This window comes from Gadus macrocephalus, chromosome 22, assembly GCF_031168955.1.
Source record: "Gadus macrocephalus chromosome 22, ASM3116895v1".
Classification (NCBI taxonomy): domain Eukaryota; kingdom Metazoa; phylum Chordata; class Actinopteri; order Gadiformes; family Gadidae; genus Gadus; species Gadus macrocephalus.
Window position 1 is genome coordinate 4605582 of NC_082403.1, and position 16842 is coordinate 4622423.

At 47.7% G+C, this 16842-nt stretch overlaps 3 protein-coding genes across 6 annotated transcripts in view; 1 reads left to right on the forward strand and 2 right to left on the reverse strand.

Annotated features, from left to right (window-relative positions):
• Positions 1–144: 144 nt before the first annotated feature.
• scn1bb (sodium channel, voltage-gated, type I, beta b) lies at positions 145–9020 on the reverse strand. The gene is made up of 6 exons (XM_060043223.1): positions 7580–9020; positions 7018–7184; positions 2888–3122; positions 2194–2335; positions 1092–1166; positions 145–733 (listed from the first exon to the last, which is right to left on the reverse strand). The coding sequence occupies exons 1-5, from the start codon at positions 7638–7640 to the stop codon at positions 1097–1099; spliced, it is 675 nt and encodes a 224-aa protein (XP_059899206.1). The 5' UTR covers positions 7641–9020; the 3' UTR covers positions 145–733; positions 1092–1096.
• Positions 9021–9145: 125 nt separating this feature from the next.
• zbtb22a (zinc finger and BTB domain containing 22a) lies at positions 9146–13566 on the forward strand. Its single transcript, XM_060043166.1, has 4 exons — positions 9146–9406; positions 9930–10151; positions 10550–11438; positions 11900–13566. Exons 2-4 carry the CDS (start codon positions 9942–9944, stop codon positions 12991–12993), a joined length of 2193 nt encoding a protein of 730 aa, XP_059899149.1. The 5' UTR covers positions 9146–9406; positions 9930–9941; the 3' UTR covers positions 12994–13566.
• Positions 13567–14929: 1363 nt separating this feature from the next.
• Positions 14930–16842, reverse strand: part of mbpa (myelin basic protein a) — a 6257-nt gene continuing 4344 nt past the window's right edge. For 2 of the 4 annotated variants that reach the window (XM_060043240.1, XM_060043241.1), the window contains 2 exons: positions 16780–16800; positions 14930–16234 (listed from right to left, as the gene is read on the reverse strand). In XM_060043240.1, the coding sequence (XP_059899223.1) occupies positions 16798–16800 (3 nt within the window). In that variant the 3' untranslated portion in view covers positions 14930–16234; positions 16780–16797. The remainder of the gene's footprint in view (positions 16235–16779; positions 16801–16842) is intronic. The other 2 variants (XM_060043239.1, XM_060043238.1) reach the window with 1 other exon arrangement.

Genomic DNA, 16842 nt, shown 5'->3' on the forward strand with positions numbered 1-16842 from the left:
TCAATAATTTTGGAGATTGATTAAAAATAAATAAATGATACAAAATGGAACAAAGAATGCCTATGACATTGTTATCAATATTTTTTATATGAATATAATTCATAATAGGAATTAGTTTATTGCTGTAAGGAAACGACTCAGTCACACAGGGTATTTACGGATTTATTTAGTACACGATCAAGTTTCATCGAATGGATATCTAGCAAGACTTGTTGAACTTGAAAAGACAGCCGGTCTATGAGAGTCTACGACATCCTAACTCATAAGTGTCTTCATGATACCGATCTCCCGCGAGCATCGAAGCATTCATACGTCCCGTGTGACAATGGATTCTCCAAAATACATTCCTTTTACAGCCAATCTCACAGAGTCAAGCAGCCTCGCTTATAGTACTACGTACAGTTTAAATACATGTAGTACTACAAACACTTGTATATATTTAATATAGAAAGAGAAATATTGAATGTATATGCGCAGGGACACTGATGCTTGTGAATGCATTATGATCAGGGGTAAAAGTGCAGTACATGCTTTCATGTGTATTTTTGTGTGTATTAATATACAGTGCTGGTACCATGCGTGGTCTTTTTAGTCTCGCATCCATCTGTGTTCTGCTTAACGGAAAAAAAGGGTGATACAGACTCAAGGGTGGCGGGGGAGAAAGAAAGACGTTTGATTGGATGCCTCCATGCTGGTCCAAGCAGTACAAGGTGGGTCAGTCAGTAGATGCAGTCTGTAAGAAAGAGGAAACAAACGTGTCGGATTAATTCACTGTCCACAACGTGGTGTTTCATCAAACATCTCACAGGCATTGACAACATACAGTTGCAATAGTGTCAAATATGGTAATTCACTGTGTGTTTCATCATTCAATATCCTGAAACTACAGTTTGTCAGGTCATCATTTCGTAAATTCCGTTGCTTAAGTCAAATTGTTGGTTAAATCCCAGTATAATGTCCATCGGTAAACGTTCATCCTCCAGATTTGATAAGAAAAGTTAAGTAGAGGTTACGCAGATTAATCGTTCATCTGGTCAAATGATCTTGTGTAGTTAAATAAGTAAAAGTATTTTTGAGACCAAGATATTTACCTGTATTAGTCTCCAACCTGGACTCCGGCACAGTTGTCTTTGCTCTCCGAGGCTAAAGCTAAATACTCAGCATTTCTAGGAAAAAAGACAACCCACATATACAACAGGTAAGTGTACGTGCACAATGTCCGACCTTCACAGAAAAAGATGCGTTTTTGAAAATGAAAAAAACATTTAAATGAAGTACGAGACAAAAGTTGGAGCAGCCTGTTGTGCGATCCCAAGGTTGTGACTTACAGGTGGAGAGTTTTGGTTTTTACTACAGGGAGGAGGAGGACGTTGATGGAGTAGGAGGAGAGGGTTGACGGGAAGGAGGAAACATGACAGGAGGTAGGTAGGGAGCACGACACGCCAGACAACAAGACACCGAGGGCGAGTGCACACGCGGGGCACAATGAAAGACAGGAGGAGGAGTTAGTGGCTTAGAGAGAGAGAGACGGCAGTCGAGGCGGAGGAGCACTGAGTTCACAGTGAAGAAGATGCAGGTTATCGACAACACACGAGGACGGCATGCATGGGCAGCGTAGAGCCCACATGCATGTACCTGTTACGTACACTTTCCTTTCATTTGTCTAGGCCTAAAACATTTGAGGTGATGCCTGCCTGATTATACTTTGTGACTGGTTTGATACTGAGTAAACTATGAATGCTGAAAGAGCAAAGAGTCTTAACTACCAAATGTCAATAAAATAAATATCCTTTAACTATTCAGTATAAATATATACTATGTAAATTTAAAGTATTTCTATATATATATATGTACAGTCTATTATTATCTTTTGTGTATTCAATTAAAATTATAGATATTTCGGCAGTTAAATGGACGGCGGTACGGTCATCACTGTTGTGGATTCAAAATAAATATTAACATTCAAGTATGGCGGCAACCGTAGCAACCAAACTACAAACATTGAACACTCTTGCTTCGTGCAGTTGTGTGTGTGTGTGTGTGTGTGTGTGTGTGTGTGTGTGTGTGTGTGTGCGTGAACGGTTGCATGTGTGTAAGTGAGAACTGTTGTGTGTGTGTGTGTGTGTGTGTGTGTGTGTGTGTGTGTGTGTGTGTGTGTGTGTGTGTGTGTGGGCGGTTGTAATGAATATTTACGCAGCCTCTCGGAGCGCCTCCTCCCCGGCGGCAGAGATCTTCCTGTAGCAGTAAATCATCTCGATGAGCAGCCACACCTGCAGCCCGATGATGGCCACGTACATCATCACCTCTGACACGATGGAGGCCGTCCCTCTGGTGGCTGAGGGGGGGGAGGGACATGGAGAGTCTCAACCAATCGCTGCACAGGGAATACACGTTGGTCCGGTCCTTCGTGACCAATCAGAGGGGAAAGGAAGGAGCTGTCCATGGTGACTAAACATGGCGTAAAACAAACTCAAAATTAAGTAGGAGATGTTTCAGTACAAGGCGTGCAAAGATGAATGGCCATTAATGGTACATATTGATTTTTGGTTTTAGAAGCTTATGAATATTTTATTGAGCTTAGCAATATATTGGTATCGACCTATAGTAGCTTATAATTATATTGGTATTGATCAATAGTAGCTTAGAAATATATTGGTATCGACCTATAGTAGCTTATAATTATATTGGTATTGATCAATAGTAGCTTAGAAATATATTGGTATCGGCCAATAGAAGCTTAGAAATATATTGGTATCGACCAATAGTAGCTTCGAAATATTGTATTGGCTTGTAGTGGCTTATAAATATCTTGGTACTGATTTCTAGAAGCTGTGCGACGGCCGAACTCGGCGGTGAACAAAGTGTGTTGAGGTGAAACCCTTCGTACCTTTGCCCACCACGGTGAGGTTGACCTCCTTGAAGATCTTGGTCTGGTACTCGTAGTACTCGTAGGTGAGCAGCCGGTTGACGCGGCAGCGGTACGTGCCCGAGTCGTTGAAGGTGACGTTGGTCAGGAAGATGGAGGCGTCCTGGATGTCGTTGCTCTGCCGGCTGCCGAACCAGTCCAGGCGGTCCTCGAACTGGAAGCTCTTTATGGAGCCCTCCTCGTCGTAGTTGTAGATCTGCAATCGGAGCGGCCAACGCCATCCGGGTTTAGTCATTCACGGATTGAGACCTTTTATTATTTTGATTTTATTTCATTTACAACCACGCACGCACACACACACACACACACACACACACACACACACACACACACACACACACACACACACACACACACTGCCAATACATATGCAAAAGTGCACACTGTTGTACATAGTCAATTATTTGGATTTGGATTTGTAATTTTTTTTGTATTTTCTTGCACTTTGTACAACTATTATCCGTTATTTGCACTATCCAAAGTACCCGAATGCAGTACGTTTTAGATACGTGTCATTCAGAAGCAGTACTTGAGGGTGGTCTAATCGTGGTTAGGGGTGTACGGTTTGACCCCCAGCTGAAAGGGTTCTGGGTTTGGACCCCAATGTCAGCATCCTCAGCTGTAGGCATCTGGCTCAAGGGTGCCGACAGATCACTTCATTTGGCGTTTTTTTTCATGCGCTTGGAAATAACGGTGGGTGGATGGTAGATCGATCTATCGATCGATCGATCGATCGATCTGTCTGTCTGTCTGTCTGTCTGTCTGTCTGTCTGTCTGTCTGTCTGTCTGTCTGTCTGTCTGTCTGTCTGTCTGTCTGTCTGTCTGTCTGTCTGTCTGTCTGTCTGTCTGTCTGTCTGTCTGTCTGTCTGTCTGTCTGTCTGTCTGTCTGTCTGTCTGTCTGTCTGTCTGTCTGTCTGTCTGTCTGTCTGTCTGTCTGTCTGTCTGTCTGTCTGTCTGTCTGTCTGTCTGTCTGTCTGTCTGTCTGTCTGTCTGTCTGTCTGTCTGTCTGTCTGTCTGTCTGTCTGTCTGTCTGTCTGTCTGTCTGTCTGTCTGTCTGTCTGTCTGTCTGTCTGTCTGTCTGTCTGTCTGTCTGTCTGTCTGTCTGTCTGTCTGTCTGTCTGTCTGTCTGTCTGTCTGTCTGTCTGTCTGTCTGTCTGTCTGTCTGTCTGTCTGTCTGTCTGTCTGTCTGTCTGTCTGTCTGTCTGTCTGTCTGTCTGTCTGTCTGTCTGTCTGTCTGTCTGTCTGTCTGTCTGTCTGTCTGTCTGTCTGTCTGTCTGTCTGTCTGTCTGTCTGTCTGTCTGTCTGTCTGTCTGTCTGTCTGTCTGTCTGTCTGTCTGTCTGTCTGTCTGTCTGTCTGTCTGTCTGTCTGTCTGTCTGTCTGTCTGTCTGTCTGTCTGTCTGTCTGTCTGTCTGTCTGTCTGTCTGTCTGTCTGTCTGTCTGTCTGTCTGTCTGTCTGTCTGTCTGTCTGTCTGTCTGTCTGTCTGTCTGTCTGTCTGTCTGTCTGTCTGTCTGTCTGTCTGTCTGTCTGTCTGTCTGTCTGTCTGTCTGTCTGTCTGTCTGTCTGTCTGTCTGTCTGTCTGTCTGTCTGTCTGTCTGTCTGTCTGTCTGTCTGTCTGTCTGTCTGTCTGTCTGTCTGTCTGTCTGTCTGTCTGTCTGTCTGTCTGTCTGTCTGTCTGTCTGTCTGTCTGTCTGTCTGTCTGTCTGTCTGTCTGTCTGTCTGTCTGTCTGTCTGTCTGTCTGTCTGTCTGTCTGTCTGTCTGTCTGTCTGTCTGTCTGTCTGTCTGTCTGTCTGTCTGTCTGTCTGTCTGTCTGTCTGTCTGTCTGTCTGTCTGTCTGTCTGTCTGTCTGTCTGTCTGTCTGTCTGTCTGTCTGTCTGTCTGTCTGTCTGTCTGTCTGTCTGTCTGTCTGTCTGTCTGTCTGTCTGTCTGTCTGTCTGTCTGTCTGTCTGTCTGTCTGTCTGTCTGTCTGTCTGTCTGTCTGTCTGTCTGTCTGTCTGTCTGTCTGTCTGTCTGTCTGTCTGTCTGTCTGTCTGTCTGTCTGTCTGTCTGTCTGTCTGTCTGTCTGTCTGTCTGTCTGTCTGTCTGTCTGTCTGTCTGTCTGTCTGTCTGTCTGTCTGTCTGTCTGTCTGTCTGTCTGTCTGTCTGTCTGTCTGTCTGTCTGTCTGTCTGTCTGTCTGTCTGTCTGTCTGTCTGTCTGTCTGTCTGTCTGTCTGTCTGTCTGTCTGTCTGTCTGTCTGTCTGTCTGTCTGTCTGTCTGTCTGTCTGTCTGTCTGTCTGTCTGTCTGTCTGTCTGTCTGTCTGTCTGTCTGTCTGTCTGTCTGTCTGTCTGTCTGTCTGTCTGTCTGTCTGTCTGTCTGTCTGTCTGTCTGTCTGTCTGTCTGTCTGTCTGTCTGTCTGTCTGTCTGTCTGTCTGTCTGTCTGTCTGTCTGTCTGTCTGTCTGTCTGTCTGTCTGTCTGTCTGTCTGTCTGTCTGTCTGTCTGTCTGTCTGTCTGTCTGTCTGTCTGTCTGTCTGTCTGTCTGTCTGTCTGTCTGTCTGTCTGTCTGTCTGTCTGTCTGTCTGTCTGTCTGTCTGTCTGTCTGTCTGTCTGTCTGTCTGTCTGTCTGTCTGTCTGTCTGTCTGTCTGTCTGTCTGTCTGTCTGTCTGTCTGTCTGTCTGTCTGTCTGTCTGTCTGTCTGTCTGTCTGTCTGTCTGTCTGTCTGTCTGTCTGTCTGTCTGTCTGTCTGTCTGTCTGTCTGTCTGTCTGTCTGTCTGTCTGTCTGTCTGTCTGTCTGTCTGTCTGTCTGTCTGTCTGTCTGTCTGTCTGTCTGTCTGTCTGTCTGTCTGTCTGTCTGTCTGTCTGTCTGTCTGTCTGTCTGTCTGTCTGTCTGTCTGTCTGTCTGTCTGTCTGTCTGTCTGTCTGTCTGTCTGTCTGTCTGTCTGTCTGTCTGTCTGGTCATAAGCATTCAGGGGATAATTGCCTTGCTCTAGAGACCCCTCGGCCCTAAGGAGGAACCAAAGACCAGACCAGCCATTCAACAAAAACAATGGCTACATGTAATGGTATCCTCCATCCTCAAGGGCAGTTTGTGTTTCCATTAGGGCTCACGCTGGCGTTCACACGCTCATTTGAGGTAGGAAACATCTATCCGGAAGGTTCATATCACCAGAGATGCTGCGGTCCCTCGCGGCTTGGATTTAGTAATGACTCTGTTGGAGGGATTGACCTAAATACTCCCGTTGGATTGAGTCCACATTTCTCCTAATGCACCACTTGCACGGATTCCCCGTGATGGTTTTCAACATTGGATGTTTTGGGGATATAACATTGAAGTTCTCTTTAGATCTATGTTATTAACTAATAAGTTATTTTTATTCTAATTGGCTCACAGTGGTTTACGGTCATTAAGAGCAGGCAGATGTTTGGGCATCTCGTCTCAAGGACGCTTCAAGGTACGAGGAAAAGTGGAGATTGGGGATCAAACCCGGGACCTCTTGTTTGAGGGTCAGCCTCCATCTACACTGTCCAGCCACCCCTCCCCGGTGTTGTATAATAATCCATATACAGGCGTGTGCGTGCTCGTCCACTGAGTGGGGATGGAGGTCGTGTGCTGGCCAAGGTCATGTGTCTCATGTTCCATCATCTCTCCCAGCAGCAACGTCACCACCATCCCCGGCCCTGAGCGTCGCTTTATCAGGGCTCTCAACCTCTGAACGCCAACCCCCCCCCCCACCCTCATCATGGGAGGGTTTGATTGATGAGTGTATGTGTATGTGTGAGAGAGAGAGAGAGAGAGAGAGAGAGAGAGAGAGAGAGAGAGAGAGAGAGAGAGAGAGAGAGAGAGAGAGAGAGAGAGAGAGAGAGACAGAGAGAGAGACAGAGAGAGAGACAGAGAGTGATATATAGGTAGATAGAGTGATATATAGATAGAGTGATATATAGGTAGTGATATATATAGGTAGATATAATGATCGACAGATAGAGTGGTAGAATATACTTATATATATATATAGACAGGAAGATAGAAACATCTATCGTCAGATAGACATGGGTGTTCTGGACTTGCGTCAGATGCACCGAGGTACCGTGTGTGTTAACGTGGACCAACTCACGTGCTCAAAGTCCTTCTGCCCCTTGCTCCGGAAGAACCAGTCCACGGTGGCCGAGCCCTCCACCTCGCTCCGCCGCTTGCAGGAGATGCAGCCCAGCTTGAAGCCCTTCCCCGCCACCGCCTCCGTGTCCGAGTCCACCTCGGCACACGCCCCGCGACACATCCCCACTGGGGGAGGGGGGGCAGAGCGAGAGATATGGTGAGCGATAGAGTGGGAGAGAGGGAGGGGGAGAGAGCTGTTAGGATGTGCAACTTTCCGTTGAGCTATACTGTTCAATTCTCCCTCAGGATCACCACGAGTCAATAACATTTGTGTCTTTCCCTTCGTCAGCAATACACAGTGTATAGTGCATAGATGTAGGACTTAACTTGCCCCCATTCAGGAGACATTTCACCACATCCACTCGGCCTCAACAAAAACATTATAAATACATTTCTTAATAATAAATAATAAACAAAAAAACACTCTGGAAAATTATGAAATACATGTTGGGAGTAACATCGTCGCCCATGGCTGTAGCCTTCATAATATGCAAATGTTTTTGAATTATTAAAATACTCACCACCAAGAGTGCATAGCAGCACGAAGATGACTTGTTCCAGTGATACTATATTCCTGCCCATTTTCAATAAGTGACAGGCTTGCTATCTATTATAGATGGAGTTTCAAAAAAAGGGGAGCAAAGCTGAAAGTCTTTAGCTTGAGAAGAGTTCCTCCGGCGACGATCCCCTTCCCAACATCCACTGAACGGAGCACACCTCACTGGTACCACTGTAAGCTGCTTGTTGGAGGTAGACTACTGATTGTGCTTATTTCTTACTTTTCACGTCACTCCTATTATCTTGTGAAGCACCTGTACCGGACTCCCTACCTGCACCTGACTCTTATTTGACTCAACTCAGCAAGTTCACATCAGCATCAGGAACATGAGGTACTGCTACGTCAGACGCCTCTAGAAAATTCCTCCTACCCTCCCGATCGCGTAACGCAGTGCATGAACGTAGCGTCTCACCCGTAAGCAACGTGGACCAATGTGCACTTCACAGTCTTTGGTATAACCGGAGATTTTAGAAATCTTGTGGGCTCTGATAGCCTATTTAACGATCTCAGCAATGACTTGGCCTGCGGTTAGATGATAGCTCTAGGGACCACAGTCGCTTAGATTAGAGAGCTACCATCACACACACCATGTTTCGGTGAGCGCACACGGTTAATATAAAAATGGTTTATGTAATCAATTCAAGTAGCCTACAAAATCCCACTATAAACCCTCTTACGTCTTCCAAAAGCCATTCCTTAATTCACATAGCCTACCGCTCCATGAATAATTAAGCGGATGCTTGCATGCCGTCCCTGATTATCTGATGTACCTTACAAATGTTCACTGAAGGGCAATCGGTATTATCGCTCCTAAAAAAGAGATCAGGTTTGATCCGATCACGGATGTTCAAAAGCCGACGGTGTCGATGGTATCTCGGTCAAAGAACACCACCCTTTCTCCCAGATAGGAGTTCAAATAAATGTTAATACGAAACGCAGTCTCCTCCGTGTAGTAGTGATGGTTACCGTTTGAGAAACAAATCCATGTAAAATAAAAAAAAAATACGAATCCTTCCACCTATCTAGGAGCCCCGACTCAGCAGAGATGCCCGGGTCGTGTTGACATTGCAGATGAAACTGCGCTCACGTCCCAAGGCCCTATAAGCATCAGATATGAGCGAAAAAAAAAAACGCCCAATAATCGACGTCCCGATTTCGGTCCCTCAGATAAATCCTCTTCTTTGACACACGGCGCAAACACTGAGTGCAGCTGCACCCCTGTCGCTCATGTCAGGAGACGCTGCTGATGCACTGCGGTAAAAAAAAAAACCATGTGAGGAGGATACTAGGCTATAGGATGTAGACGGGCTCCCAGGGCGATGCACACCTCCTCTAATATGTACTATGCACGACCTTTGAGTTGAACCGCAAAAATATCACCATAAAACAGTCAACCACATGTAGGCTGCACCTCGCTTTGGTAAATCGTGTGCCATGTTTTATTTTTCCTTCAAAGTGATGTTAGAGTGGATGTGTTTGGGTGAAGGTGAGACTGCCTGCCCCTTTAACCGGGGCTGGAAGATGGGCGGGGGGACGCGTGTTGTTGTACATGGTGGTGTACTGTCTCCTCAGCCAAGGCACCCGATATGATCACCATCAGAATCACACAAATGTGCCGCAAAGTACCCACTTCCATTCGCAATAATCGTGTTGGAGTCTTGTTCGGGTTCGTCGTAAGGGAATAGTAAGGGAAGTTGGTGTAGCGTAGTCCGACCCCCCCCCCCCCCCCCCCAGGATGAGAGTGTATTGGTGCTAATATCGAGCAGCTACATTAGCTACTTAGCGGCGGGTAAGTTTTTATTCTTGCGTGTTTTTGCATCGTTGTTGCGATTGACACAGCGTAACATGAAGTGCACTTCCGTAGACGATAGCCATTTGCGTTATACATTGAAAATGCCATTACGTATTCAGATCTATTCGTCGTTATATCGTCATTTTAGATGTGCAACTGCTAAGCTAACTCGCAGCTAACTTGGCTGGTGTGATAGCATGACACCCAATGCCTTTTGCATGGATGCTATGTTAGCCTCTTCATTTTCACTAAATGGTTCGCCATGAAATTCATTCATACAACTTGTATGGCTGCATTATCTTGTATATCTTACACTAGTGCAGATGTCGTCCATTGCTAACTTCAAACGGCTAGCACAAGCAGGTGTAAACATGGCCATCTGTCCAGCTGCCTTCAATTTGGCCAATGCCCCCTTACACAATGGTGCTATTCACATTTATGGTCCATTGTTGACAGTGGTGCAGAAGTGAAACGTTGAACAAAGAAGTTTAATATTCTCCGATGTTTACTTTCTACGTAGACCTCTTTCACAATGGAGCAGCAGCTGTGTAGTCCCGTCAGCGCCCCTACTGGCCTGATCGTCCAGGTGTGTTTCCCTGGCGCCCGCACTGCCGTCTTGGACAACCTGAACCGCCAGCGCGAGGAAGGGCGTCTCTGCGATCTCGCCATCCAGGTGCAGGGTCATGTGTACAGGGCCCATCGGTGTGTGCTCGCTGCCTCCTCGCCTTATTTCCACGACCAGGTGGGTAACGCTTTTGTTGTTTAGTAAGCACATCGGTATCACATTTTATAAATACTCAGAATACAGATACAGGTCATTTAGCATTGTATACCCTTCGGGCATCTGTTCCAAAGTAGTAGGCTGCAGACATTGGGGATCAAACCCACAACTTGCGAACCAACTTGCGTTGGGTCTAGAACACCCTGCCAGCCCTATACTATCCTTATCACATGCGTCACAGTTTGTGTAGATATTCTACGGGAGTAGGCTACCGTTGTTGAGGTGGGTAAAAGTCCGACTCCAGTCGGAAGGTCCTGGTTTCGTTCCCCAGTGTTGACAGCATCACTGTGCACTGTGCTCAATCCCATCCTATGAATCGTACGTAGAGAGTTCCGGATGTTGACGCCCCCCTTTCGCAGGTGCTGCTGAAGAACGTCACCATGGTGTCCCTCCCCTCCGTCATGGACCCGCTGGCCTTCCAGAGCGTCCTGGCCTCGGCCTACACGGGCCAGCTCAGCATCGTGCACGAGGACATCGTCAACTACGTCACGGTGGCCAGCTTCCTCCAGATGTGGCACATCGTGGACAAGTGCACCGAGCTCCTCAAGAGGCACCGGCCGCTGGCGGAGCCCCAGCCGGGGGGGGACGCCATCCCCTCGGCCTCCACCACCACCACCACCACCACCTCCTCCTCCTCCTCCTCCTCCTCCTCCTCCCTGCCCCCGCCCCCCGCCCAGCCCGGGACCTCCTCCAGGCAGCAGTCCCCGAGCAGCTCCGACTGTCTCTACGTGGAGCGGGAGGGCCGGAGGCGGGACCGCAGGCCGGACGCCCTCCCCCCTCTGGCCACCTGGAGGCGGCCCCAGCAGTTCCCTCGATGGGGCCGAGCCAGGGGCCCCTCGTCAGGGCCCCACTCGGCCGCCGACTCCCAGCTGGGCGCCTCGCTGCCGGGGTACGGCGACTGCAGCGGCGACTACGCCGGCTGCGAGGAGGTGTGGTTGACGTCGGCCACCGCCGCGGCGAAGGACGCCCCGACGAACGCCGACGCACACTACGGCGCTCAGCTCGGAGGAGGAGGAGGAGGGGCTGGACTGGAGGGGTTGAGGCAGAGGGTGAGGCTGCATCCGAGGGCGTCGGGCCCAGAGAGGGGGGACCGGAGCCGGGACGTGGTGGAGGTGGCCGAGCTGCCGCCAGCACCGCCGCTGCAGCAGGAGAGGAGGAAGGTGGAGAGAGGAGGGATGGAGGCAGACGAAGGGGTCGGGGAGGACGTGGCGGGGAGGAGGGACCGATGTGTGCAGCCTGGACAAACTGGTAAGGAAAAATACAATACTTTATACACTGTGGGTTCTTGGTTTTTAAGATGCATTTAGGGGATGTGTGTAAAGGTTTAGGGTAGGGTAGGCCATTTATTTTAAGATGATTTTTTGGTCACGCTCATCTCTTTCCATTGATCAATTGAATCAATACATCAAATGATCTGACAAAAAAGGAACAGAGTCCAGTATCTGTGGCTGTTGCACGATTGCATTCAAATGCATTTTTCGGTTGAATACTTGGCTAGCTTGGCTAGCCTAGCTTACTCTGGCTAGTTTCTCCAAATTGCCTGCCCTACCTTTTAATGTTTATCTCTATTTATTGAAACAGTGTGGATACAGAATCAATCTCTCATCCTGGAAAGTTTATATGTTCTGTATTATAATAATTGTACATGATTCCGTCCAGAATCATCAGGTTTGAAAACTGTTAACATTATTTAAAAAAATAAATCCCAGGAGACTCCCATGGCCAGACGAGCGATGGAGAGTCGTCCGGACAAGCGGAGGCCAGAGGCAGGCCAGAGGACGACAAGGACCGGGAGCACGGCGACGCCTCCCTGATGGGCCGCACCTGTGGACCGGACCACGGCATCCCCTCCCCCTCGCCCCGGATGCAGTGGCAGGCGCCCTGGTCCCAGGCCGAGGCCACGCCCCTGGAGGAGGACCAGTCCGAGGTGGACTTCGAGCGCCTAGCGGAGGGCCACTTCGAAGGGAAGACCTACGACGAGATCCAGGACGGCACCGGCCAGGTCTCCCAGCGGCCCCTGGTCCCCGTCTCCCCCGACCACCACGGCGACTTCGGCCTCGCCTGGCCGTCGGCGGACGTGGCCTCGGCGCCCGCCACGCCCAGCCGGCCCCTCACCCCGGCGCTCTCCCAGTTCCCCCTCGGCCCCGCCTCGCCCCCCATCCCGTCGTCGTCGTCGTCGCTGTCCATCGCCGGCGCCCCCTACACGGGCAAGGTGCACTTCTGCCACTGCGGCAAGGCCTACACGCTGAAGAGCATGCGCGACCGCCACGTCAAGATGCAGCACCTCAACCTGCGGCCGTTCGGCTGCCCCGTGTGCGGCAAGACCTTCAAGATGAAGCACCACCTGACCAAGCACCTGAAGACCCACGGCGGCCTGCGGCCCTACGAGTGCGGCCTGTGCGGCAAGAAGGTGATCTGGAGGGAGAGCTTCCTGCGGCACCAGGCGCGCTGCGAGCGGATGGCCGCCGCTAACAACAACAACAACAACAACAACGTCTCCGGCGCCACCTCCTCCTCGGGAGGGGTCAACGGGGGGCCGGCGATGGGGGCGGGCGGCGGCGCCTACGGGGGCTACGGGTTCGACCACGGCGAGGCCTTCCTGGCGTTGGCGGGGCAGGTGAAGGTGGAGGAGGCGGACTTCGGCGGGGAGGTGGTGGGAGATGATGGCGGCGGCGGCGGCGGCGGCGGCGGCGGGGGGAGGTTGATGGGAGGCGTGGCGGGCATCATGGACGAGTTGCGCTCCCAGTCCAGAATCTTGCACGGTCACGTGTTCAAGGAGGAGGCCAGCGAGGGCTTCAGTTGAGACCGATCTGTGTGTGTGTTTTTTTTTTCGTAAAGCCGAACTCACAGCACTACCGTTTGTATGAACTTGTTTGCACAACCCCCCCGCCCGTTCTTGGTGACCAATAGACTCTAGGGAAATCCTGATTGGATTCTCCTGAAGAGACACAGACCAAAGTAGACTGTGGAGAGAAATCCCAAGCTATTTATTTTTAGTCTTTTATCAGCTTCTTCTTTTCTGCGCCATGGCAACATCCCTGTGTTCTTCGTTTGTTGAAAGCAGTGGAATCGTAACCATTATGTCTTCAAGTTGTAGGCTATAATTAAGGACTGAGCGTAAATTTAACGAATACCTTTTGATCGGAACACCGCTTTAAAGGCGGCGACACACTGCGCCGAGTGCCAGTGGGGGTTTTTGTTGCGGTGAACAAAAACACTGGCACAATCACCTCACCTACTTGTTGTGTTGGTTGTGAGGTGTCCTGTAGGGATCAGTTGTTGGATATAAAACATATTTCTATGAAGTTTATATTGTTCTTTATGGAGCACCGGTGTGAATGTACTCACTGAGTTTTAAATTAAACTGTTGCACAATCATTTTTGCTTAACCACACAGCCTTCTCTTTCACTGTCCACGTTAATAATAAACCCCAAAAAACGTTATGTTCTAGTCAAACTGCAAATCATTTCCCGCAGATCTCCTCAGCAACACAAGAGGTCTCCCTTGTCCAAGACATCTCTCAAAAGACCTCTCGTCGGAAACAAAAGATCATAATCGTGGACGTGATGGAAACACGCCGCAGGCTGTAATTAATCAGCAGGGTGGATTTACAGGATGTGTTTTGATGTATGCAACTCCCAGAGGATGGTGCTTTATATCGTTCTCACCTCAAAGGGAAAGGTGGCCATGCAAGCATCAAAGAGCTGCATTGATCAGATGTAGGAGGAAAGGAAGGATTGTTAAAAGACGTCCTACTGTACCGAGGTCGAGAAAGGACTTTAGGTTTATCGCACGTCTTTGTGGACCGTGATAGGAGACAATATTGAAACCTTGAATAGGGCATGGCCTTTAGTTTGAAAGAGCCAGCTGCTGGCCACCTAAAGCCCACTTTAGGCATTTTAATGTGGTTGCCATCATGAATAAAACAAGTTCTACTTTTTACACCGGGCGGGAACTTCTATTAACCATTCGCCCATTGGTACAATAATTCCATTAAATTTCTCATCACGGTCCACCTCATCGAATAATATCAGGGCACCAATGTTAACAGAATATGCTGAAGGAAGAGAATTTTCCTTTGAAGAAAGACAATTGTGAATTCGGAATGAGCCCCGTTTCTTATGTAATCAACAACAGGATTCAGCCTATGAGGAAACAGCTCTATCTGGGCTCGTGGTCGGCGGCGGAAGCGAGTCACGCCCGGGCTAGAAAGGAACGTGGTAGGCTACCCAACTGTTTTGACAACGTTTTTTTTTTCCCGAATTATTAACGAATATCGCTAAAGACGATGAATAATCTCTAATACTAATACAAATGTCTTCCATGGAGCGAGCGTTTACAGTGTTAGAACACCATGGATTATTGTTTATGGATTTTACTGATGCGGTCACCGTTCCGGGTTGGGCCTTGGGAAGTTTCGGCGGAGGTGAAAGGTAAATCTGTGTTTTACTTAAATTTTACAAGAAGAGCCTATAATATTACAGCCCAAAAGAATTATGGTTGAAAAGAATTGGTTATGGCATAACCTTTTGATTTTCGTGTAATGCAGGTAGCCTAATATATTGAGTAGAAACTTGGTGGGCAACGCCATTTTAGAAATGTCAAGTCGTTGTGTGTTAGAAACAACTTTTTTTTGTAGGCCTATATTATACATTTTTGGCTGTACTAGAGGTTTCCTTGATAATTTGTGTACATCAGCATCAGATCAGAACAGGCCTACCACAAAGACAAGAGTATGTTTGTTTCTTAATGATTTTATTGCTCCCTCAACTGCAGTGACCAAACAGAAAAAGTAGGCCGTGTGCAAACAAGAGAGGTAATGCAATTAATCAATGCACACATAAATACATAATTCCCCAGGATATTTGCAAGCAAAATGCGTCTCTATCTCTCAGTATCCAACTCCTGATATCAACTACTAATTCCACATCCATGGATCTAAACAAACATGCCCTTCCCTCTTTGACCTTTCAACAACTTGCTTTCTGACCTTCAGCGACCATGGACTTTATTCTCCCTCAAAACCACCTGAATGTCATTAAAACCAATGCTCAAATACTAACTACTTAGATTTGTTTGTAAGTGTATAGCTTAGTTTAGTTTATAAGGCTTCATTTAAATAAATACCATTGGAAATTATGTAATAACAGTGCAATTCGGAAGGGCATTCGTTTTTTATTTCCACTAGAAAGTCTCGAAAGCAAAAAGCTGACAGGTGAAACTCGTTTCGTTAGTTACAAAACACTGTGACTTACAAAAAATATGTGGGTTAATATATTATTGAGTGGATACATTTTGCATAGTTTCAAATCTTTCAATCGCATTATGTCACATCAAACATTTGTCGTAGAAAACAGGTGATTCCAAATACACTTCCAGATACAAGATACAAACGTACAAACAAAAACAAAACAAACATACAATCAAACCAATTAACAGTAAAAAAACTAAGTTGTGAGTGATCTTTATAAAAAAAAAAAAACACAAAACGCAATCACTCATATACTCTTAAGTGAAGGTGAACAACAGGGAACAGAGTACAGGTAGCAAAACAAACACCTGAATGTAGACATTAGACGACACTAGCACCGTCACACTGAAGACGATTCACGAACATGGTCTACGGAGCACGATTTACAGCACAACATTTGCTATAGCGTTACCGCACAGAGCTGAACACAGAACACAAAGACAGAATCTTCACTACTAACCCTAAGGATTAGAAGAAGAAGAAAACACAACAACCATGGCTTAAGTTTGGTTTTCTACGTTTGAATTCCACTCATCTCAGAGAGCAGCTGCAGCCGCGTTAGCCTCCGACGCCTGATGCGTCGCTACGGTAAGCGTTGTTGTTAGTTAGCGTTAGCATTATGGTTAGGCTTTGTTGAGGTCTTGAGGTCCATCCCGAACGCAGCTCTCCTCTCCGTCGCTCGGCCCTGGGTTCGGCCCGTCGGTCTCAGGTGGATCCAGGTCTTGGTTGTCGGAGGAGATCTTAGAAGATGGTGCTCCAGCGTTTAGGGGGAGGGCGGGCCTTGGTTTCTCCCTGGGAAGAGATGGGGGCGATGGGGAGTGTAGGAGAAGGCGGCACATTGGTGATGGAAGCCATCAATCAGCCTCTGTTCATCTGTCAACACTCAAAAGGTCAGAGGAAAAGCCGTGGTTCAAGAGAACGATGTTCTGCGATCGTTTGACTTTGCACACAACACCAAAAGGTCAACTGGGAGAGATTGTTTCGATGTTGATTGTCAGAAACCTCACATTGTTCAGAATTCAGGGGGATGTCTTGGACTTGGAAACAGCAACTCAAATCAGATTGAGGTAGATGACTTAACATTTTGTTTGGAATATTCAAATCATTTCCGCATGACAGAAATATTGCAACATAAGAGAACTCGCAAATAAATAATAAGAAAGCAATAGCTGAGCGCTTTAGAGCTTTCTGCATTATGGGGCAATACAAAATATCGAAAGAAAGCCTGTTAATGAGCGGTGCTTTCAAAAGCATATCAATGATGTATTAACAAAATCAATATGGTCTATGAGAGCCAATTTGCGAGAATGGATCCAAACCCACAACTCTCTACTCACTCCTTTCCGCCGATCGCATCACTGTGGCATTCAGACAAAGACACACAAGAGAAACGACTTTAA

Coding starts and splice junctions, on each gene's coding strand:
- zbtb22a (XM_060043166.1), top strand. CDS start 9,942: ATGGAGCAGCAGCTGTGTAGTCCCGTCAGCGCCCCTACTGGCCTGATC. Junction 10,152..10,549: donor CGCCTTATTTCCACGACCAG/GTGGGTAACGCT, acceptor CCCCTTTCGCAG/GTGCTGCTGAAGAACGTCAC. Junction 11,439..11,899: donor TGTGCAGCCTGGACAAACTG/GTAAGGAAAAAT, acceptor AATAAATCCCAG/GAGACTCCCATGGCCAGACG.
- scn1bb (XM_060043223.1), bottom strand. CDS start 7,640: ATGGGCAGGAATATAGTATCACTGGAACAAGTCATCTTCGTGCTGCTA. Junction 2,336..2,887: donor CCTCACCGTGGTGGGCAAAG/GTACGAAGGGTT, acceptor CCCCCCCCTCAG/CCACCAGAGGGACGGCCTCC. Junction 1,167..2,193: donor GAGGCGCTCCGAGAGGCTGC/GTAAATATTCAT, acceptor CTTTTTTCCTAG/AAATGCTGAGTATTTAGCTT.